General features: G+C 38.8%; 1 protein-coding gene across 4 annotated transcripts in view; it reads left to right on the plus strand.

Moving 5' to 3' along the window:
* The window catches only part of nectin1b (nectin cell adhesion molecule 1b), a 275,781-nt gene that overhangs the window by 201,811 nt on the left and 51,026 nt on the right, over window positions 1-22,944 (plus strand). For 3 of the 4 annotated variants that reach the window (XM_047392149.1, XM_047392148.1, XM_047392146.1), the window contains exons 6-8: window positions 2,194-2,341; window positions 3,863-3,931; window positions 18,201-18,294. In XM_047392149.1, coding sequence (XP_047248105.1) covers window positions 2,194-2,341; window positions 3,863-3,931; window positions 18,201-18,294 — 311 coding nt within the window. The remainder of the gene's footprint in view (window positions 1-2,193; window positions 2,342-3,862; window positions 3,932-18,200; window positions 18,295-22,944) is intronic. The other variant, XM_047392147.1, reaches the window with a different exon arrangement.

The raw sequence follows: 22,944 nt of genomic DNA on the forward strand, positions 1-22,944 counted from the left end.
CAGTAATTTCTGCAAAAGGATTCCCGACCAAGCATTGAGTGCATGACTGTACATGATTATTTGAAGGTTGATGTTTTTTGTATTAAAAACACTTTTCTTTTATTGGTCGGATGAAATATGCTAATTTTGTGAGATAGGAATTTTGGGTTTTCATGAGCTGTATGCCAAAATCATCCATATTAAGACAATGAAAGACCTGAAATATTTCAGTTAGTGTGCAATGAATCTAAAATATATGAATGTTAAATTTTCATCATGACATTATGGAAAATAATGAACTTTATCACAATATGCTAATATTTTGAGAAGGACCTGTAATAGCTTTATGATGCATGTAAGAGTCCATTTTGAGTTCACTGTCATGTTTGAGCCAATTTAGGCTTCTTTGGAACAGATGATGGAAAGCACATTAAAAATGCAGCAGCGACAGCAGCTGCTCATTGACCACAACAGTGTGGTATTCATGCAGTGCCAGGGAGAGGAAGGACAATGGTTTTCACATTGAAATAAGTGTCTGAAAATAGTATTTGGATGTGTTTTTATGACACAAAGGCTGAAGCCAGGAAAAAGCTGTGTCAAATGTTTTGCAGAGATTTTCCTGTTGGAACACTCCATTGTTTTATTGTTATTTTTCAATACGTTTCTGCTTACACATTTACAGTTTCAACCAAGTTACAGAGCTGATTTTTTTTTAAATAGGGTTTTGTGTTACAGATTTAAAAAAATAATCTTTCAAGATCATTACAGGGCTTTGCAAAGGTGTTTTACATTTTATCAAATTAAAACCACAAATCTTGATAGTATTTACTGACATTTTAAGTAATAGACCAACCCAAACTAGTGCAAAAATCATAAAGTCGAGGAAAAACCATTACAAGTTTTCAGATGCTTTTTCAAGTCAATTCAGCAGTTTCAAGTCCTGCCACAGATTCTCAGGTACCACAGATTTAGGTCTGGATTTTGATATAAACCATTTCACAGTTGCTCTGGTTTTATGTTTAGTGTACTGTCCACCTAGTAGCGGAACATCCAACTCAATTCAATTCAATTCAATTCAATTCAATTCAGTTTTATTTATATAGCGCCAATTCACAACACATGTTGTCTCAAGGCACTTCACAGCAGTCAGGTATATACATTCCAATTAATCCTAACCATTGAACAGTGCAGTCAGAGTTAGCTTTTTATTCAAATTGGATCAAACGTTTTTCTGTCTAAGGAAACCAGTCAGTGACTTGCAGCATTCACTCCTTCTGGATGAGCATGTAGAGACAGTGGACAGTCACTGCCATTGACTTTGCAGCAATCCCTCATACTGAGCATGCATGTAGTGACAGCGGAGAGGAAAAACTCCCTTTTAACAGGAAGAAACCTCCAGCAGAACCAGGCTCAGTATGAGCGACCATCTGCCACGACCGACTGGGGGTTTCTTTTGAAGCTTCTATTTTCTTCCTTGTATTTTGCTCCATCGATCAACTCTGACCGTCATCTGTGTACCTGCCAAAGAAAAGCGATTTGACCAGAGCACTTTCTTCCATATGTTAACTGTCCCCTACATTACATGTGACAAACCGTAAAAGGAATTACCTATGGCTTTCTTTTCAGCAATGGCTTTTTCCTGCCACTCTTTCACTTAGGCCAGATTTGTGGAGCACACAAATCTCTCGAGAGCTCCAGAGTTACCCATGGCCTCTTGGCTGCTCCTCTGATTAATGCTGTCCTGGTCCTACACTTCAGTGTGGGTGGACAACCATGTCTTGGTAATTGTATGAGCTTCACAAAATGGTTATATTTATACTGACATTAAATTACACATTTGGTTTACTTAATTGCTAACATCTAAAATCAGTTGGTTGCATTTGAATGTATTTAGGGGAATCCCATTTAAAGCGGCAGAATACAAATCTATATCTATATCTATTATTTTTTTCTTTTGCTTTGCAGTGATAAACGACTTTGAGTTATTGATTCATATAACATTTGATTGAACACACTACAGTTTGTAATTGTAATTGTGTCAAAAATCTAAAGGGATATGAATACTATGAACGCATGATATGTGGAATTAATAACACTTCCTTCTTGTCACTGCCAGGTTCTTTTTCTGCTGCTTTTCTGCCAAGTACAACCTAACACCATCAAATACTCAAAGAACACCCAGGCTGACATTGTCATTTCTTCTCTTGTCTGCAGAGAAGCCAATGCCTCAGGGTCCCCCAGGTGGTGTTATCGGGATCCTTGGAGGTGTTGTTGCCATTGGACTCATCATTGGTGTGGCTGTTACTGTTTTCATGGTCCATCGGCGACAGCAGAAGACTCGCACTGAGACAGATAATGACCTGTGAGTACCAAAGCCAGCACCAGAGAATATTGCAGGGGGGGGGGGGGTGGACAGGTTGCAAGATTAGGTGGGCGCTCTTGTCGGTCAACGAGAGAAAAACTCCTTTTCAGCAGAACTGTCTTTTAACAGAAGAATATGCTTCAAATTTGTTTCTTCAACTCTTTCTAATGTATACTAGGAGTCAATAATCTCATTTCCTTTACATCTCCGGATGAAACATAATGTAATTGCACTTGTGCCGAAAAAAAAGGAAACAAAATCATCTTTATTTTCAAGAGCAGATAGAATCAATGATCATATCTACCAAGAACCCTCCTGATTATAATGTGGATCTGAAACACTATTGTTTTAATCAGGACTGATTGCAGAAATATTCTCTGCAGTCTCTTCTTAAGAGAGGCTATCTTGGATCAAATGGTTATTATATCATCACACAAGAAGTTGACTTTTCAGAACTTTTAAGAATACCGCTGGAAAGGGAGTAAATTTAACCTCCAAACATATCGCTATGCTTTGCAAATACATTTCATCTGCAATCGATATGAGCTCGATATGAGCTCGAGATGAGCGATCTGTAAACAGGCATAAAAATAAATAAAATCCATGCTGTTAGCATTAGCAATGATGCAATGCATACCAGTTAAAATACTGGTTTGATTCAAACCCGTAAATGAAATGTTGTCAAACTTAAAATTTTCTTGAGGAAAACAAAAAGACAGATTTCCTTTGTAACATCAATTACTCTCATGAAATTGCTGTTGAAGGCAGATTGAGGGAGCACTTTGTTTACCTCTGCGACTCCACCTCCAGCCAGCTAGGTAATTTTGTTGTGCCTGCAAACCAGGGGGCCGTGGCAGTTTTGAACATTGCCAGCTGCTGCCTGTCCACAGGGGGAGGAAAACAGACCACTGGGTGCAGCAGAGAGAACAATGAGCAACAGAGCTGCAAAAATCTAAATTAACATTTTCTGTTATCTCAAAGTGTGTAAACCCTGAAAACAAGTAGCTAAAGAAGGAAAGAGATGAACAGCCATGACTGATAGCTTAGAGGTTGCCAGGTTCTATATGATGCACTTAAGCATATAGTGCATTTTCAAGATGCAAACCCAATTCCCTTGGAAATTACTCTGAAGTGGGAAGGTACTGGGGAAACTGCCTAAGCTTCACGATCAAGGTGGTGCAGAATCAAAGTTAGGGTACAGAAGAGCCTTTATAAGCTTGGAAGACGAGATTGTAGATAATATTAGAAGCCGTCCTAACAGTCACAAACCACTCTGGCAGCTTTTTTGTTTCCATCTGCAACAGAGACCAAAAAAGTTGCACGTCCAACTCTGAACCCACAATGACCTAGAAACCCCACTTCTCTACCTCTCAGGAGCTCATTTTTTCAAGAGAGATGAATCACACAGACTCTTACCGCCCCCATTGCTTTCTGTCTCTTTCTCCCTCCTTGCTAATCTATCTTTCTTTCTCGCTCTGACGCTGAAGTAACTGCTCTTTGTTTCCCACTCCACTCCCTCAGCATTGCTGTTGCTGCTGTTGCTGATAGTTGTGTGACACAGGCTCCAGAGAAGCCAGAGTCCCCCACAAGGAAAGTAGAGGCACCTGACCCCAGTCTGTCACCCGCTGACCCCTGCCCTCCTGGATCCTCTATTCTGTTGCCTGCATGTAACGGCGGCCTGCAAGTGACATATTTGAGCACGCCATTGTGAGCACTGAAAGCTGCAAACTTTCATCGATCATGACTGAGAAACACTGGACTTCACATGTTAAAAAGATACTTATTTTAATTCTACCTTATAGACTTCTGAACTCAATTCCATTTGATGCAGAAATAAAACAGAAAATAGCCAGCTCCATGTCAGCATGGCATGGAGCTGGCCAGCAATTCCTTCTGATAAACAGTTATGCAAGAAAATTAAGCTTGATGAAAAGCAACTCGAAGATTAATTAAACCCCATCAAAATTATAAAGATGAAGTGTCCAACTCCAATTAATCAGGCTGTATTTGAAATACTGTGATGAACAGCAATTATTGTATATAAACATATGTTGTACTTCAAATTCAAAGCTGAGGTTAGTTACTTAGCTGAGGTTATAAAACTTGTTTAGTTACTGCAGTAATGGCTAATGTTGCTACTTTGAATTTATATCAGTTGTATGGGCTATTTTTGAATTACAAATCTCTGTTTAACCTGGCATTTGACCAAAACATCACACATCAACATCAAACCAAGGAAAAGAACAACCAAATAATGAGCCAAATATTGTGTTTATGATGAGGAGTTACAAAGGGTAAAACTAGGAACACAAATAAAAATGGATCTCAAATGACACAAAAATGGAAGATTAGATAAATAAATAAAAAGAAAAGAATTAAAAGAAATACCACAACTATCAGATTATTCAGATTTGGACTAGAATAGATTAGATTATTTGAAACACAGTCTGAAATTTCTAAAACCTGTTGTGAAAAAAATTGATGTTATTTAGGTTTTCCACAAAAATATTATCTCTTTTTGTGATCTGAATTCATCATTACATAATACCAAGAAGCCATTGTTAAGTTTGTTTATCAGCTGAACATGTTTAGGCTGCCACGGTATGAACCGTCCTTATCAACTATGACTTGTCAGTCCACTTGAAGTCCATCAAGAGTAGAGCAAACCTATTTACTTTGCAGCTGACTTTTTAAATGTGTAGATGTTTAATATCTGCCAATAGTACTTTGTATCCTCAGCTTCAGCTGTTTGAAATTGCCAAAATCAGCTAAATGGGGGTTGGTCTGATTAGCGGCTACATTCCTACCAACTCACTACGATATCTTTCTGCTACGGGTTTGGGAACGTTTGTTGATATTAATCCTATGCAGCCTCTGTCTCTTTAAGGTAATAGAGACTTTGTGTCATAAGCTAACACACAATAATATTATGTTTAACTGTCCACCTTTTCCCACTTTTCTCCTATGCCTCTTGTTCCTTTTCCCCTTTTTGTGTGCATGATTCCTGTCAAAAATGCATGACAAGATTTATTGTTTTGTCAGTACTGTGACTGTTGTTGTCTTTCACTAGTTCGGCATGGAATGCTTCATGTAGTGAAATGTGGTTAAATGCTATTTGTCTGTTTCCTGTGACTTGGTGTCAGTCATGTTCAGTGTCTTATTAGAAAGCTATTCACTTCTTTTAATTGAAATATCTAATGATATAAATACTGATAAGGTTCAGGAAGAGAATATGTTGCGTTTGTGTTACTGCAAAGGATCATTGTAAAGAGATTCATAGTTCTATGTGAGAGTGTAATGCCAGGGTAAAGGGGAAGCGTTTAACCAGACTGTTTAATTCTGCATGTTGATGAGCTGTTAATCAAGCTTGGGCATTTGATAACATGCCTGACTGCACCGCCAGTCACGCCTCTGTTTGCCCTCACAAAGCAGCACATGATGTGACTCAAAATTGGTCAATCCTAATAAATCACCGGGCTCCTTTTAGAGGCTACACTGGTACAATAGTCAACTGATTATCAAAATAGATGGGCAATGTCAAAGGCGATGTTCTTCCAATATGGTGATCATCGCTCTGTGTTTTGCCAGAGCTTGATGTATGACCTCCAAAATGTCGAAAACCGCGGCCAATTATAGCAATGTGGGAAAAAAATGATGTACAGATTGGGTTATCATTATTGTAAATAGTTGCTGGTATACACTGCTTTGATGCCAACTTCCAGCATGCTGTCAACTGCATAAGAGAATACCCATAAAGCTGCTGTCACACTGCTTCTTAACTTGCCACGTATCTTGGCATACAGATGAGGGGCATAAAACTTACAGTGTGCTATGTATAAGGACAGAGTAATTAGTTTATGTCATGATGTCATTGTCTCATTTCATTTCTTTTCTTTTTTTTCTTGTTTAAAGATCACCAGACCCTCTGCAGATGAAAGTTGAATTCTCTTTCCAAAATTGCCTGCAGTTGAGTGACACAATATGTCACTAACATATCGTCACCACAGTATCAATCGGTGCAATAATATTATCGTAAAAGACAGTTTGGGACGCATTATCATTGAATATTATATTCCAAATATCATGGATTTACATGCTGCCAATAATATACATGTATTCAGGCTGATTGATGGAGTTTTAACTGTAATAGATGCCCACACCTGACAAAGGTTAAAGTGCCAAAGAAACTAAGTGCTGGAAGCATTGTAATGAAACATGAGATCAACCAACAGGATGAGGATATTGTGGATATTTCCTGACTATCTTAAGGCATCACAAACAGGTCCAATTACCATGCATGCACACACTCAATACTAAAGGCAATTTTAGAGAGAACATACAAATTCCACCCAGTAAAAACTGACAGCCCCCTTAGGTTGGTTGCACTTTTTTATCTCTTAAAGTCTAATTGTTATAATGAGGCTTTTACACAAAACACAAGTTTGTGTTTTACTGTAAATTGTCCTGACTTTTCTTAAGCTTGTAAGAGTTGCGACCCTGCAATTTTGAAAGTTGACTTTACTCATAGTTTTAAGGCAGCTTTTGAACTTTTGTTTCTAAGTTAAGAAATAAAACAATGTATTACAGTGCATATAAAAAATCCCTTCTTGCTGCAAGGCAACAGTGCTAACAATTGTTCCACCATGCAGCCCAAGCAACTAAAATCATGGCAATAATTAATGAGACAACCATTGCATGATTGTCTAATATTCCACAGCCCTAGCCCCAATTATTTAAATAATGACCAAATGAATAACTCAGAAGACAGAGTCATGTTAGCACGGTGAGTGAATGTTCACCAGTGCAGACAGAGCGTCTGCATGGCTTATAAGGAGATCGGTTAAAGTTTTCAGATCACATTTGCATATCATTCACATGTTCCAGTAGTGCATGTCTGCTGTATGTGCATCCATAGATTGCAACGCTTATGCCTCTGAATTTTTGCCTCCCAAAAAATCTGAGGAAGTTTACCTGGAGATCAAATTACGTACTCTATGGTATCAGATGATTGAGCGTTATTTACAAAAAGCAGCATATATTTGTATGTATTTGAAACGCAGGTATGCAATAGTCTGTCAGGGTAAATAAAAACATCCAAACTAGATGTAAAAAATCAGTACTGAAAAGAACTTAAATAGAGCATTTCTATTATTTTGGAAGGTGTTTGAAATCACTGTTACACAGTAATTTCCTGCTTTAGCAGCACATTTAAAACATTCTGGAAGAACTAAATCCAAGAGACATGACTTGTTCTTGTGTACCCTTTGATTTGAAGGATGGTCATCATTGCTATGTGGACAGATTTTAAATGTGATAAATGGTAATTTATTGTTGCACACCCTCTTGCTTTAAGCTGTAACCAAAGTAGGATTGTTTCTCATGTGAGTCTTTGAACATGGACTGTTACTGGGTGTCAGTTAAAATATTTTATTTTTAATGTCAGTAATTAAAAATGGTGCTTTGTTTTTCTGTATAGAATGTGATACATGCAGTACAAATGTCTAGGGCAACCACCATAATCCCCATGGTTTATTTGTATAGCAGAGTATGTATGTGTACAATGTATTATGTTGAAAACATATTGAAACCGAGTGGATATATATGATTGTAAAGTAAATGTTTTTGGAAGCTAAGCTATTCCCCTCAGCAAAAGAAATTTTTTTTTGATAAACTTGTCAAATAACAAAAAAAAACCCACTTTGCTTCTTTCATTTTTTTTCCTCTTTCTTCTTTTGCAAGCAAAGAAGAAAAGCTGAGTTCTACAGAGTAATTGTTGTCCGCCTTCTGAAAAAGATTGGAGCCAGACAAAGCATGAAAGTAATTGCCTCCTAAAGATCAAATTACATTTATCCTGTCTTGCAATTAAAAGTATCATTAGCATTTAAATTGCCAAATAAGATTGTGATCAACAGAAATCAATGGGAGCGCCAAGGATCAGCTCCAGCACTTCAAGTTGTTTTCTATGGGTTTGGCTGCAGTCATAAGGTGGCTATTTAATCCAAATGCTACTGGGGATGCAATACTTTATAATCTCTTGCCAAGATGGAGAGAGGAAGTGAGACAGTAAGGGGTGTTTTCTGACTGTCATGCTGAGGGACATCTTTACCCTGATTAAACACAAAAAATGAGTCCCACCGGTACAACACCTTCTAATAGGAAGGTCACTTTTTTCTGATTGTATTGTAAAACGTTATTTCCTTTGCAGTAAATCTTCCCTTTCAAATTACTCTTCTCAGTTTAAGGATTAGTTATGTTTTCTCATTGCTATCCCCCTCAAATCTCCCCCTTAAGCTGCCCTGAGCCTTTTGTAGCCAACCGAGCGAAGAGGAGCGAGGTCTTCAAGGTGGATGTCTGAGTAGGAAACAAAGTGCAAAGCCAGAGAGTAGCTTATGGTTCCCTGCCCACTGCTTTCTGCTCCCCTTAGGCTTGCAGATCCTGTCAGCTCTCATTTGTGTCTGCCTCACACAGCCGACGCCCTCATGCTGCCAGCATCGCGTTCGGCTCTGAAGAAGCCTGCACATTCACACAGCTGAGATGCACATGAGGTGATCAAGCCAAGGAGAGCATCATTGTTTCTGACTAATGAATGACAGAGCTAATGTCATGAACAACCGGAAAGATGAGTTTAAACCTAATTGGTGTAATTAAAATGTTGGAGACAGAGAAGTGTGGTGGAAAATATTGGACTACAAATGTCATTCATGAGATGTTTCTCATGTAAACAAGCCAAATAAATATTTAGAGTAAGAATATCTAAGCATCTAAAAATAGTTGATCCAATAGTGATCTTGGGTGTTCTGTACATCATAGTTTGTTAAAAAGAAATTCAACTATATATGCTTAATTTAAACAGCGGTTATCAGTAATTACTCACAAACACATTAGCTTAAAATATCATAAGGAGAAATCTGCAGTTGGACTTGAGAAATCCGGTTTTATATTTGAATAGAAGCTTTATAACTATCTGCAGCGACACCATCTATCAGTCAAAGTTTGGTGAAAAATACTGGCATACAGAGGTCAACAGGCGAAGGACAGGGTGCACAGGACATTACTAAGAGACACAAACAACCGTGCACACCTGAGGGAAATTTAGAGTGACCAGTTATGTTTTTGGACCGTGGGAGAAAGCCAGAGAACCCAGCGAAAATCCATACACCCATGAGAAGAACATGCAAACTCCATGCAGAAAGACCCCAGGCCGGGATTTGAACCCTCTTCCTCTAAAGCACTAAAGCAACAGTGTCACCAACTGCAGTCCATGAAACATCCCAATTTGAGTTTTTTCTTAACTCAGTCCTGAGTCAAATTTGGACTAATCACTGCCTGGCTTGATTTAACAAACAGGTTTGGCTGTTGCGCCAGTGGGCGGGGGTGGCGTTGCGCAGGGCCCTTGCCTTGCCATTGCGGCGCGTTGTGTGGTGGGGGAGCGGGGTGCGGCGGGGGTTCTTAGAGCGTGGCTGTGTGTGGAGCTTGCACTGTGTGGGTGTGGCCTCATCGGCTTCTCGGCCATGGAGTTCACCTGTGGGGGAGGGGATTCGTGGCTTTTGGGTTCGGGGAGATGTGTTCGATATTGGTGTCCTTGTTGGGGGTGGCCCTGTGGGGAGGTTCTTGTTGGGGTTCACTGGGGGTGGGAGACTCATGGGGTTGGGATCGGAGCTCATTGGGGGGTCGGGTCTGCTCCGTCCTGGGGCGGCTCTGGTTGGCGGGCTGGTTTGGGCCATGTGGACCCCTCTTTTGTACATAGCCCCCTCTCCGGAGGTGGATGGGGGTTGTTGGGTTCGGGGCGGGGGCTGGGCCGGGGCTGCCCGGGTCTGGGCGGTGCCGGCCCTGCCCGCCTATCTCTGCCCCAGGAGGGAAGGGGACCACCTCCTGGGTCCAGGGGCTGGTTGCCCCTAGGTGGTACCGGCGCCTGGACCTGGGAGTATAGAGTATGCATGGGGAGTGTGAGTGAGTGTATGACGTCCATTGTTGTTTGTTGGGTTTTATGTGTATGCATGAGGGTGGAAGTGGGTGATTGTGACCAGCTTAGGCTCCCCATATTATGGGGGGCCTATTTCCTCCCCGCCACACCACCTGCCGCTGGTTGTAGTCTCTGCACGCTGGTGTACTTGTGGTTCTGTGTCCGGGGCTGGGTGCTTTGGTGTGTGCTGGCTCACTCCCGGTGGCTGCTTGCCGGGGCCTGGCCCCATGGGCTCTGTTGGGCCTCTGCTTGGGATGTGGTGTGTCCCGGGGTCTTTGGACTCTGAGTCCATGGCTGGATCTGCTCGGGTGTGGACGGCTGCCGGTGGGCTTGTTGCTGCAGCTCCCTGGGGCTTCTGCACTGTCGCTGCTGGGTGGTTCCCCTGGGACTCTCCACTGCTCTTCTCTGGGGGGTTGCGGTAGTCCCAGCGGTGGAGAACCACTGCCGGGCCTTTGGATGTCTGTGGCTCAGACCATGGGGCAGGTCTGTGGGTCCTCACACTCGCTATTGCACATTTTTGTGGAGAAACCTTGTATACAAAAGCACGTCCACACTCATACTCACAGGTGTTAAGCTTCAGGTGTTGACAGATACACAGATGTTCTATATTGGGCTGCACCTCTCACTAAGTACATTTTACATTCATAATTACCGTGTACTATTTTGTTAAAAAAAAACAAAAAAACTGCTGCAGGTGTATAATCAAGCAGGTTGTAATCTTGTATTATCTTCATCCATCTTTCTCTCCTCCACTCTTTCTTCCTTTTCTCCCCTTTTTCCCTTTTGCCCCATCTCTCTCTTTTTTGAGCTTCTTTTTTCCTTTTCATTTCAGTCTCCGTGTCCGTAATAATTGAAATATTCCCAAAGAAGTTTATAATAAAGTTTCTTTTATAAATATCAAACAGAGCTTTAAAGCATTAGTTATGATGCTCTGCTTGTGAAAGTAAATCTCTTGGGCAATTTCTTGGCGCTCAGACAACAATTATGAGCGCTACACTGCTGGACAGGACATGGTAAAAAAAAAAAAAAACAGGTTTGGTTTATGGCTTTGACCCAGCATGGTTTTTAATCCCACCCAAAACAGATAATTGGTCAAAATGATCTCTAAAATTAATGCTGCCAAAGAATGGGTTGATAAAAATAGGCCATAACCTCAAATACCGAATAAGTAATGCTCAGGTCTCAATTTACTTTTTATTTCTCATTTTTATAATAAAAAAAATAAGGACAACACCTTAATAATTTCTGAAATAATGTGTATTGACAAACAATTGAATTTGGACACCAGAATTCACATTCTTCATATAATATTAAATATTGCCTGTCTATATTGACTGTATGACCTGTATCTTTGGTCAGAGTATAAATGTTGAACATACAGTATTTAGCACTAGCTGATGCTAACAATGTAGGAGGTAAAAAGCTTATGTTGTGAACAAGCTTCTTCTATACTATAAGCAAAAGTAATTAACACAACACCCTGACATCAACTGTTTTATACAGAATGTCTTTAAGATCTTAGGCTTTCTCATTTCAGGTTGATGTATAACTCAAACTGTTGGTCATGAAGAAAGATGAGGCCCCTTCTAGTCGCTTTTCTAACTTTAAAATTTGGGTCAAAAAATATGACAACTACCTAACTTTTTTTTTTTTTTTGCAAATAGCATTAACCTAACAATTGGGTAAAATAAATAAGCCAGCAACTTTTGAAGTTAAAATAAGATTGCATAAAAATCCAAAATAAAGAAATAAAGTTTAGAGAAACAGTTTTAACAGACTGCTAAGTCCAATTATTTCTGGTGGTTGGACATAAAATTGTGCAGATATTTGAGACCATCCTACCTACCTCCTCTGAGAAATTTCCCTCATTCACTGTACCTATTATCCATTTTATGAGGGAATGCCTGTGAAGCCAGCATTGTCTAAATGACTTAATAAATACACTCTGTGAAGCTTTTTCCCCTCTTAAGCAAGTAATTACTCTATAAACATGTATACATTTAGGACCTGTTGTAATTAGTTCACTGTGTTCGCATATTTTTTTCAGGTAATTCTCAGTTTGCATATACAGTATAATATGTTAAAATTTACTACTATATGCTACTTCTGAGCAGTAAAATAGGAAACTGTGCTTAAACTACTCATTTTAGACATTTCCATGCTGTTTTTATAATTCAAAGTATAGTTTTGTAATATATTAAGATTTTCTATGAGGGATGTGCCAATTATAATTTTTTGTCACCATTACCAATCTAAGAAATCATTTAGATACATTTGCACATACCAAGTCCGAGTCCAGTACTAAAATAAATCTCATGTATATGCGCCACAGTAAGAATACAGTGAATAATAAGGGCTCCGTGGTCTGTATTACTATTGTGTGAGTCCCACCCACTTCACCCTGGATAGATGTTTTGGACGCTGCAGTATCCAGTCTTTTCACTGTTCCTCAAGACAGACGTAATATGCTGCTCCAACATGGGTCGACTAAATTAAGACATGATGTTCTGGTATCACCAAAAACATGTATAGCTTTATCATTTCTTTCAAAGATATACATCTGACTCAGCATATTCAGGTACAGTCTGATGATGTTTTCATGCAGAGCAGTTTGCTGAAAAGGCATTGCAAAGGGTAAAAAACACACAGATTTGTAAGATTAACAAAACAATGTATATATTCTATGCTACAGAACTGCAAACAGTGCACATTAATATAGGCTCTGATTATTCAAAATTGGCTGTTCAAATGGTGACGGTACGTCTTGCTGGTGGTGCAACTGTCAAAAGAAGTACAATCAACACATATCAGCAGTTAAATTTAGCCAGTGAATTGATCAAGACCCAGATTAGATCCTCGAAATCAGATGTGGCCATCCCTAATTTCAACTATTACTTTTATTTTTACAGATTTTACTGTAATGTCCAAATTAGCTCTTCCTGAAGACACTATTAGATATTATATATTTTTAAAGATACATTTTGTTTTACTGATGTGGCTTAGATTAACTCCATTAACTACAGGCTGCAGATGAGCAAATCTAATAGAGTGACACCTAAGGTGGAACAGAGCTGAATTATGTTCAGATATGATTTCAATTATTTTTGATAATGTGGTTAATGGCCATTCAATGTTAAACACCAACTCAACCTCTGTAAAAACACTTGTGTTACACTTGGCTGTTTAAAAATCGGTCTATAAAACAAAGTTTGACTGATTGATATAAAAAATTACTTTGGCAGCATCTTTTGAAACATCCCAAAACACATTTTGGGTTTTGGGAATGTCTTCCTTTTTCATGGCTGTATTGATGTATAAAAATACATTTTACACAATAGGTTGTGTAATTAAGCAGCATGCATTGAGGAACCCCAAGTTTACTTTCACAGCAAACACAGGCTGTGTGTGTGTCTTGGTATCTGCTAGCCTGTGCTCTGGTCTTACCATCTATTTGTACGCTCTGCACACACAGCACTTCATCAAACACTGTTGCTGCTTTTTGCTCCCTCCTCCCAAGCAACGTGTCAAATGGTAGCAACATCCTGTGCTACTCTCTGCTGCTTGTGTGTAACATGATAACAAATGTTGCGGGATTCAATCAAGAATGGGAAGTATGTCAGGGCCAATATGGCGGCTGCAAGGTGGCAGTCATGAGATGAGTGAATATCCTTGTGTTTGGTCAAATTTAATAAACCACTCTGCATAGTGGTGGGGATGCAAATAAACGGCTGTCTTGCAGTGAAATGCAATCACTGACGTTTCCACAAGATCAGATGTAGGCAGACAAAATGCAGACCAAAATGGAAATTTACATGCATACATATTGCAGGATTTTACCTTGTTTGAATGAATGTGTCCACACCTGAGGACAACACAATTGCTTTTTTTCACTGCACATTTAGATTTTCCTGCATTGAACAACATAAAATATGGAACAGATCAAAGAAGATCAGTTAGGAATTTTGTTGGTTGCCAGTTGAGTGCATTACTTTGTGTTTTCCTTTAACAAACCCAGCTAATTCAAGGTTATCCTAAGGCTGTCAATGAGTGGTCCTTGGATTCTGGACAATTCTTTTGATTTTCCCTCTGTCAGATATCCTGTGAGGAGCAACTGTTCAAGGCTGGTTTATGGTGAAATGATATTCAATTTAATTCAAGTCAGTTTTATTTATATAGCGCCAATTCACAACACATGTCTCAAGGCACTGCACAAAAGTCAGGTACATACATTCCAATTACTCCTAACCATTGATATTCTTCCCATTTTCAGACTGTGGCCCCCAAAGGGGCTTATTGGAACATTCTGAAGTTTAGGAATGCACATGTGACCAATGCCATCAGTATGTTTTACAACAATTTTCCTTTGACAGTCCTGAGAAAGCTTTTCACCCATCATTAGATGCTTCTTTTGTGATACCTTAGTAATGAGAAACATTTTCACAAGCCATTAGTTAGGATGAAGCCAGCTGATATGCCTTGATAGGGGGAAGAACTGGCCTTCAATCCAGCATCTCCTTTTCAACACATTCGCCCTGTTTTATTTCATCTTACTGCATATGACTTCGTTTATAGACTAATCTGTATTGATTTTTTTTTTATATCTGGATTACTTTGGTTGTTACCAACCTGTGACACCATTGTAAAATTCATGTGGAAAATGCTGACTCATTCAATACTTCTGGCAATTCTTGACCCTGCTTTAATGCATTTGTCCAATCTAAATTAGGCAATGCAAATTTTTTGGGAGACAGTAAAAACTGTCAAGATTTGTGAAACTTAATATGTCATAGCTGTAATTTGCTGTCTTGTTGTCTGCACAGGGCAGATAGAGGGGGAAATGTATTCTTCAAAATACCAGTATGTTGTATCCTGTCAAACCCTTTTTAAATTTTCCCTGGTATTGATATACAGTCTGTCATAAGCAGTGGATTAAAATGCTTTTAATGAGCATGCTGCTGTACCTGTGGATAATGGATTTCTTTAAGATTGATATTTATCTATCTTAGAGAAAATTGTAGGTGCTGCCTTGTGGAGGAGGCAATATGCTGAACGTCTGATAGCTGTGCCTCAGTGCTGCAGGCAGGCAGGCTGAGCTTGGTGCCACATGTATCTGGCAGGGGCACGGCAGCCCCGTCTGGAGACAAGGTGATACGGACCGGAAATAATGAGCGTGAAAGAAAGAGTTAAGAGGTGCACTCATGCACAAATTTTCTGCACATTAAAACGCCAGCATGGCCTTGCAGAAAGGTCATGTTATTCAATAAGGACGTGAACCAGTGCGAATGGGAGGCGGGAGGAGGTGGAGATAATGCGTGTAGGTACACAGCTTAGTATCCATGCTACACTTCATTATCTTTGATCACTCCTGATATCATGTCAGAGTACGACAGCTGACATCTGACTGCCGGCATGTTCGAGGGAAGAGGTTTTCTTTGTGACTGTTGCATGGTGGCAAACCTTTCTGTTTGAAATAATTATCCAAATTCACTTCAAAACATTTCAACATCAAGCTTTCAATTACTGCTGTCCATCAGGTCCACAAATCTCATTTTCCTTTTCTGTTATTAGATCAGATCATGACAGAAAATGTTTTACTATTGATCTGCTTAAAAACTGTCAAAAGGTTTTGACCTTCAGCTGAAACCAGATGTTTATACATACTGTATAAAAAGAGATGCAACAATTTTTTCTTTCTATTTGACTTTAAATCAGACTCAACTTTTCCTGTTTTATGTCTGTTAGGATAACCAATATTTATTTTTGATAAATGCCTGAATAAGGAGGTTTTTTTTGTTGTTGTTGCTTTTTTCAAATACAGTGTTTTACATACACAAAGGTAACTATGCCCGTACACAATGTGACAAATACCTATTGATTCTGCTAAGCTTTGCTTGGTGATTTCTCAGCTTCAAGTTTTATTTTTTGTTTTTTGTGTTAGTTATATGGTGATTAATAAGCCCATTTACAAAGTTCAAAGTGAGATTTAGTTCCAAGCCCATAGGATGATGTTTTTACAAGTGTTGAGGAGCAGACTTTGTCTGTTACAGATTGGTCACTGGACGAGCAACTTCCAGCCACCTGTAAAGCCCTGGGAAGTTTTCTACTGTATTTTATCAGATTCAGGGAGAGTGAGAAATATGCAGCACAGTTATGACACTTTAAAAGCTCATTCAGATTCTGTTTATTTTACCATTACTACACTTAGTTGTAAACTGTCTGACTGAGAAGATCATAGATAGACTAAGCAACTGTGAGTTAGATCAAACCATCCCTGAGGTGCAGGAGGTTTGAACTAAAATTGAAAAATGTTATGATTCTATATACAGTACAGACCAACAGTTTGGACACACCTTCTCATTCAAAGAGTTGTCTTTATTTTCATGACTATGAATATTGCAGCTTCACACTGAAGGCATCAAAACTGTGAATTAACACATGTGGAATTAAATACTGAACAAAAAAGTGTCAAACAACTGAAAATATGTCTTATATTCTAGGATCTTCAAAGAAGCCACCTTTTGCTTTGATTACTGCTACACACACTCTTGGCATTCTGTTGATGAGCTTCAAGAGGTAGTCACCTGAAATGGTTTTCACTTCACAGGTGTGCCCTGTCAGGTTTAACAAGTGAGATTTCAAGCCTTATAAATGGGGTTGGGACCATCAGTTGTGTTGTGCAGAAGGTGGATACAGTACACAGCTGATAGTCCTACTGAATAGACTGTTAGAATTTGTATTATGGCAAGAAAAAAGCAGCTAAGTAAAGAAAAACGAGTGGCCATCATTACTTTAAGAAATGAAGGTCAGTCAGTCCGAACAATTGGGAAAACTTTGAAAGTGTCTCCAAGTACAGTCGCAAAAACCATCAAGCGCTACAAAGAAACTGGCTCACACAATGACCGCCCCAGGAAAGGAAGACCAAGAGTCACCTCTGCTGCGGACGATAAGTTCATCCGAGTCACCAGTCTCAGAAATTGCAGGTTAACAGCAGCTGAGATTAGACGACAGGTCAATGCCACACAGAGTTCTAGCAGCAGACATTAGCAAACAAGGTAACCTACAAACCTACACAGTTACACCAGTTCTGTCAAGAAGAATGGACCAAAATACCAGCACCCATAAAACATTTGTGGAAGGGACCTAAAATGTAAAACTCAATTCACCAAACACTAAGGAAATGAAAAAAAAATCAAAAAATCAAAAACTTTCTAATTCTCATTATTCTGGCATTTAGCAGATAAAAATAATTTTGTAGTCTCAATTGACCTAAATCAGGAAAAGATTAGCTTAGTTCAATGTCACTGAGTAACAAAATGTTTTATATGGTCTATGTAAATATTTGGCTCCAAATGTAGATGAGCACTAGTATTGAGTTCATGTAGGTTTGTTTTTCCCAGGTGTGGCCTCAGAGGGGAGGGGTGAGTGCATTGGGATTAGGGATGCTTGCACCAGTGAATCGGTTAAAAGTGCCCGCTGAGCTCTTTGTGTCACAGCTCTGAACGACATGTCAAACAAACGGACACTGCACAGTAGGCAGGGTGTTTGTCCAGGTGGCACCCTGGATGAGGTTCAGTCCAACCCTCAGGATTTGACTCACACATGCACTTCTCCCTGCCCTGTACACCCCCTCCATCCCCATCTCCTCACCTCAGTGTCCAATTACAGCCCACTCTCATTAGCACAGTGTCTCTCCAGCGATAGCCTTTGCAAGGGCAGGGATGGCTGGCGCTGCAACAAAGCCACCAACACGAGATCTATCAAAATCCAAGGAAAGAGTGAAAAAGGCAAGTGCAGGCAGGACTTCTCATTATAGAGTGCTGTAGAAGGTGAGGGACATAAAGAGAAGTACACCCTGACTGTGCTGAGTGTAATGTTGTCTTTTCAATCTTTTAACAGGACTGACCTCCCACCTGCCCACAAACCAGCTCCCCCACCACCCAAAAAGAAGAACAGTGACATGAAGGGACATCTGACATCTGACGACATCCAGGTAAGACGTCTCATTATCATCCTTGTCGGCTGAACTTTAAAATGAAACCATTAAAAAGTGAAGCACAAATTTATCTTTAAATTGTCGCAATAAAAATTTTTGAAAATGTGAATTATTGTATTCATAGAATTTTGCATGCAGTAACACACCAGGGTTAAGCCTCTGCCTTTTTATTTTCTTGACATTTTTATGAATATGTATCAAGTAGAATTTAGCTGAATCCCATTTCCCAGGGTTCCCTAGATGTCCCCTTACGAATTCTCTAACTGTCCTCTTAGCTCTTTATTAAAATCCTCACAGGCTGGTGCTTAAAATGTGAAACGGGACCCCACCATAAGAAACCTCCAGTGGCTCGCCAAAGTATTCATGCCCTCTGAACCTTTTTACATATTCTTGCATTAGAACCACAAACTTCAAAAACTTTTATTGGTATTTTATTTAATAGACCAACACAATGTAGGCCATTATTAGGAAATGGAAGAAAATTGTCACATGTTTATAAAATTCTTCAAAGAAAGACAATCTGAATATTCTTGGGTACACTTGAATTTAGTTCTACTGAGTACTTTGTAGGACCATCTTTTAATGCAAATATAGCTGCAAGAGTTGTGCAGTGTGTCTCTAGTAGCTGTTTTCTTCCAGGATTGTCCTATGTTTAGCTTTCTTGTCACTGCTAAAAAAACATCCATCAGACATCAAAGTTTGTGGTTGTAAAGTGACATTTTGTGAAAAAGTTCAACAGGTATACTGCTAGTTTTAATGATGTCAAGGTAGATACACAACAATACCAAATATAACACATCGGAATTAACAAAACTGTCTCAGCATATGCTATAGGTAACAGGTATGTTTTCCAAGGAAAAAAAATGTCTCAATTGTGAATTATTTTAGTAACAGAAAAAAAATCCAGAAAAATTATTTTCTCGGACCAGGTTGGGCTAATAATGTGCAGTCTTCAGTTCAAGGGGGAGTCAAAAGTTCAACACACTGTTTGAATATTTGGTCCCGCCCACATTTTTACACTCCAATCTGCGACCTGCTGGCCGAAGTTAGGTGCCACATCCATAGCCATTAACACTCCTTGGAAGAAAAATGATAATGGTTGAGGCCAGCTGTGTAGAAGGAAGAGGTGTATTCAGTTGCCCTTTGATGTTTGGTTGTTATACGATAAAATACTACTTTGATTAAATTTGGCTGTTATGCCTTAAGCACAGTGTGCAGTGTTGTAATGCACAATTGTCTGGACAAACTTGTTACAAAGTAGTTTCTACTTACAAAGATATTGTAGATCAATAAGTGAAATCAGTGTATGTTCCCGTATTTCTAATAGTTAGACTTTCAGTGTTTGTGACTTTTTGGTTAAGTGTTAGGTAATAAAATCTAAAGTACGTTTTATAAACATAGCCATTGAATCAAATCTCTGCCACACATTTTAATGCAATAGACTGTGATTCTTTACTGCGTTTTTGTGAGACTAGTATGGGTAAAACTGTTCTTGATGATTCTTTTTAAATAACCAGTGGACCTTCATACTCCTGTTGTTAGGACCACAGTGTACTAGAAAGGGTTTGCAGAACCAACAGTAGTTGGTATTTATTGGATGGTGCAGTAGATACTTTATAAAGCAAAGATTTTGAACCCTACAGAAATTGCTACCTTCTTTAATATTGGCATTAATTGCAGTATTCCCCAGAACAGTGAGAAGTACTGAATGTTTAATGGACACTTAATTTTTGATTAAACTCATAATATGGATAGTAGGTATTGGCACAACTTTATGACACTCAGAATCATTGAGTCAAACCGCTGTACACCTGAACTATCAACAAGCTGGAGAATGAATGTATCATTCCATCCCGATTACGATGGAGGAATAATTGAGCAAGAGATTTAATGCTTCAGTTGTGAAAAAAGAAGGCTCAAGCTGCAAAAGAATGTAATCTGCTCAGGTTAACTGCTACTGTTGTTTACATAATGAACAGACTCATGCCTATCACATCAACAGTAAACACTGCATGAAATAATGCATTGTGAGGGATTAACACTGTGAGATTAATATGCATTTGCAGCTTGATTTACAGCGGTCAGAAGTTCACATCCACTTATCATGGACATTAATGTCATAGATTTGGCTTTTAATGTTTTATTTTAACCGTTTTGTGCTATTTTTTAGTTTGTTTTATTCTGGATGCAATAATTGTATAAATAAAACTGAAATCTGCAAAAGAATCAGAATCAATGGTTTAAATGCATTTAAAAATTGTTTCTCTAGTCCACTTGTACGTCAAGGGTTAAATGTATAGTTCTTAAAATTAAGAAGTGGTGCTGAAAGTTCTAGAATGTTTTTAACGTCATCCTTTTTTTATGTCTACCGTTTCTTCCATAGTGGGTGGTGGGGTGTTTTTAACATGACAATGTTAAAATTTGTGGTTAAGGATCATGACAGACTTTAGCTTGTAGTTTCACTTTGCCAGCATAAATGCAAGTTGTTTGACAGCACTCAACAGATTGACTCGTTTTCCCTAGGAAACGTTTAAGGGACTCAGTGAAATTATAATGACATCCAGACTTTACTTAAAATTAGAGGTGGGTAATTCCTTGGTATCCAGTGTCTTGTATGTTTTAGATACATCGATGCTCCAAAATATCCATTCAAATAGTTCTGCAGTCTGTTCAAAGTCAGTTAAGTCAGTGACATACCTACAACATGCCGGATATCAGCTTTTTAATGCCTTTTAAGGCCCTCCCTTAAGTCAAATCAGCCGTTACACAGGAAGTGAGCAATTCTGCCTCTAAAGGGCCTGTGCCAGATTTCAAGTATGGCGGTGACAGCAAATTCTGGTGCTTTTTTGACCACAGTGCTGCAAAATAAAAATAAAATTATTCCCAACCTCATCTGAAACCAGCAGTGGGTGATTTCAGTCCTAGGAGCTCGGTGTCTTTCATGTTATAAGTGTGTCCTTGCTCCAAAACATTTAACATCAGTTAAATTTTTCAATTGTCTCCTCATTCTGACAGCAAGCTCATTCAAATTAGATGTGGTCCATGATAGAAATGCCTGAAACATAAAGCCCTAACATCTAACATTAAGTCTCTGGAATACCCTCTACAAAGTTCTGACCCAAACCCCATTAAAAATGTTTCAAATCCAAGTCCATGCAGGAAACAAATCAATTTAAATGAAATGTATAAAGTCTGATAACAATAGAAGTCAAATATCCCACCAGAAGTGTTCCAGAAGCTTGTAGATGTTCAAGATGCTAAGTAGGGGAAATACCCAAATTATCATGCAGTTTATGTACATTTTTCAGTCTGTGTGTATAATTTTGAGTTGGTATTAATTAAAGAAAACCCACATAAATTCAGGTGTTGCTTATTGTGGTGAGAAAACAATTCTGCATTGCAACAGCTCATATTGTTGGAATGACCCACTGAAAAAGTAAATTTCACACCACCCTAAAAAAATAGGCGATTTTTTGACTGTGTCCTCTAAATCATGAGGCAGAGAACAGTATCTACATTTGTGTCTTCATCCACTTAGCTGGGTGAGATCCTGCCTGAAAGCCTGTCAGTCAATGTGATGAGCTGTTTCCTTAAATGACACAGAGATAATCAACATCTGCACAGCCACCAGGCAACTTGTAATGACACAGCTCTAATTATTGTTCTCTCTACGTTTTGAACTTCTAGAGGTTTTGCCTCAGGAAAACTTTATCAAAATTATACAAAAACCTTCACCTTCACTTCAAAAACCTGCTTTTTTTTAGCAGTCATTGCAAATTAAAGCATTAAAACCATTTTTTTTTCTTATTCTGAACGGTCTAAGTGATCTTTTCAGACATTGCTGCTTGCATTGATCCCTTACAAGGAGTTGCCACGAACAGCAAAGTATTTTGAGGAAGTGGCAGGTAGATGTCAAAACAAAATCCATATAAATGTGAGGAGACAAGATTATTCCCTTTAGCTGTCATGTGTTTTAATGATATAATGTTGCTGGGATCCAGTGAATTCTTTTTAAGAAAAGAAAGGGAAAAAAAATAATTTGCTGTATATTGAAAGGATTGAAACAAACCTGAAAGCTTTAGAGCAGTGGTTTCCAAACAGTGCTCCAGGTACCATTTGTTGCCCTAGGAATGACTTTCTGCTTTCTGTACTCTACTGTGAATGAATTGTGATGCTGTGGGCCTGGTTCTCTTCCAGAAACTGTGAAACCTTGGTAATATCTACAATATTAAAACATTATATTCACATGTAACTTTCAAGAAACGCAATGTCACTGTGGAAAGACAAAAAAGGAATCAACAGAGCAAAGAGCAAAGTGGTACAAACACACTGAAAAAGGAATAATGCATCAATTAGGTTATGACAGTTCTAGGGTTTGAATGAACATTTCAGTAGTCATCAAAAATTTGAAAATTATTATTTGTGTCAAGGTGCATTTAATAGCATAAAAGGATGTCTGTTTTATCACTGTTAAGTCTGAGAAGGTTTTTGTAATAGCATGATGCTACTATCTGCAGGGACTTAGAGAATGAGGTAGATGAAAAGGAGGAGGTGGATTTAGTGGAAAGTTATAGTTGGGTATCATCCTGTTAACAATGGAAGAGAATGTCATTTTTATGCAACACATTACTAAGAGGGAATAGGTGC

Source organism: Girardinichthys multiradiatus, chromosome 18 (assembly GCF_021462225.1).
Source record: "Girardinichthys multiradiatus isolate DD_20200921_A chromosome 18, DD_fGirMul_XY1, whole genome shotgun sequence".
Classification (NCBI taxonomy): domain Eukaryota; kingdom Metazoa; phylum Chordata; class Actinopteri; order Cyprinodontiformes; family Goodeidae; genus Girardinichthys; species Girardinichthys multiradiatus.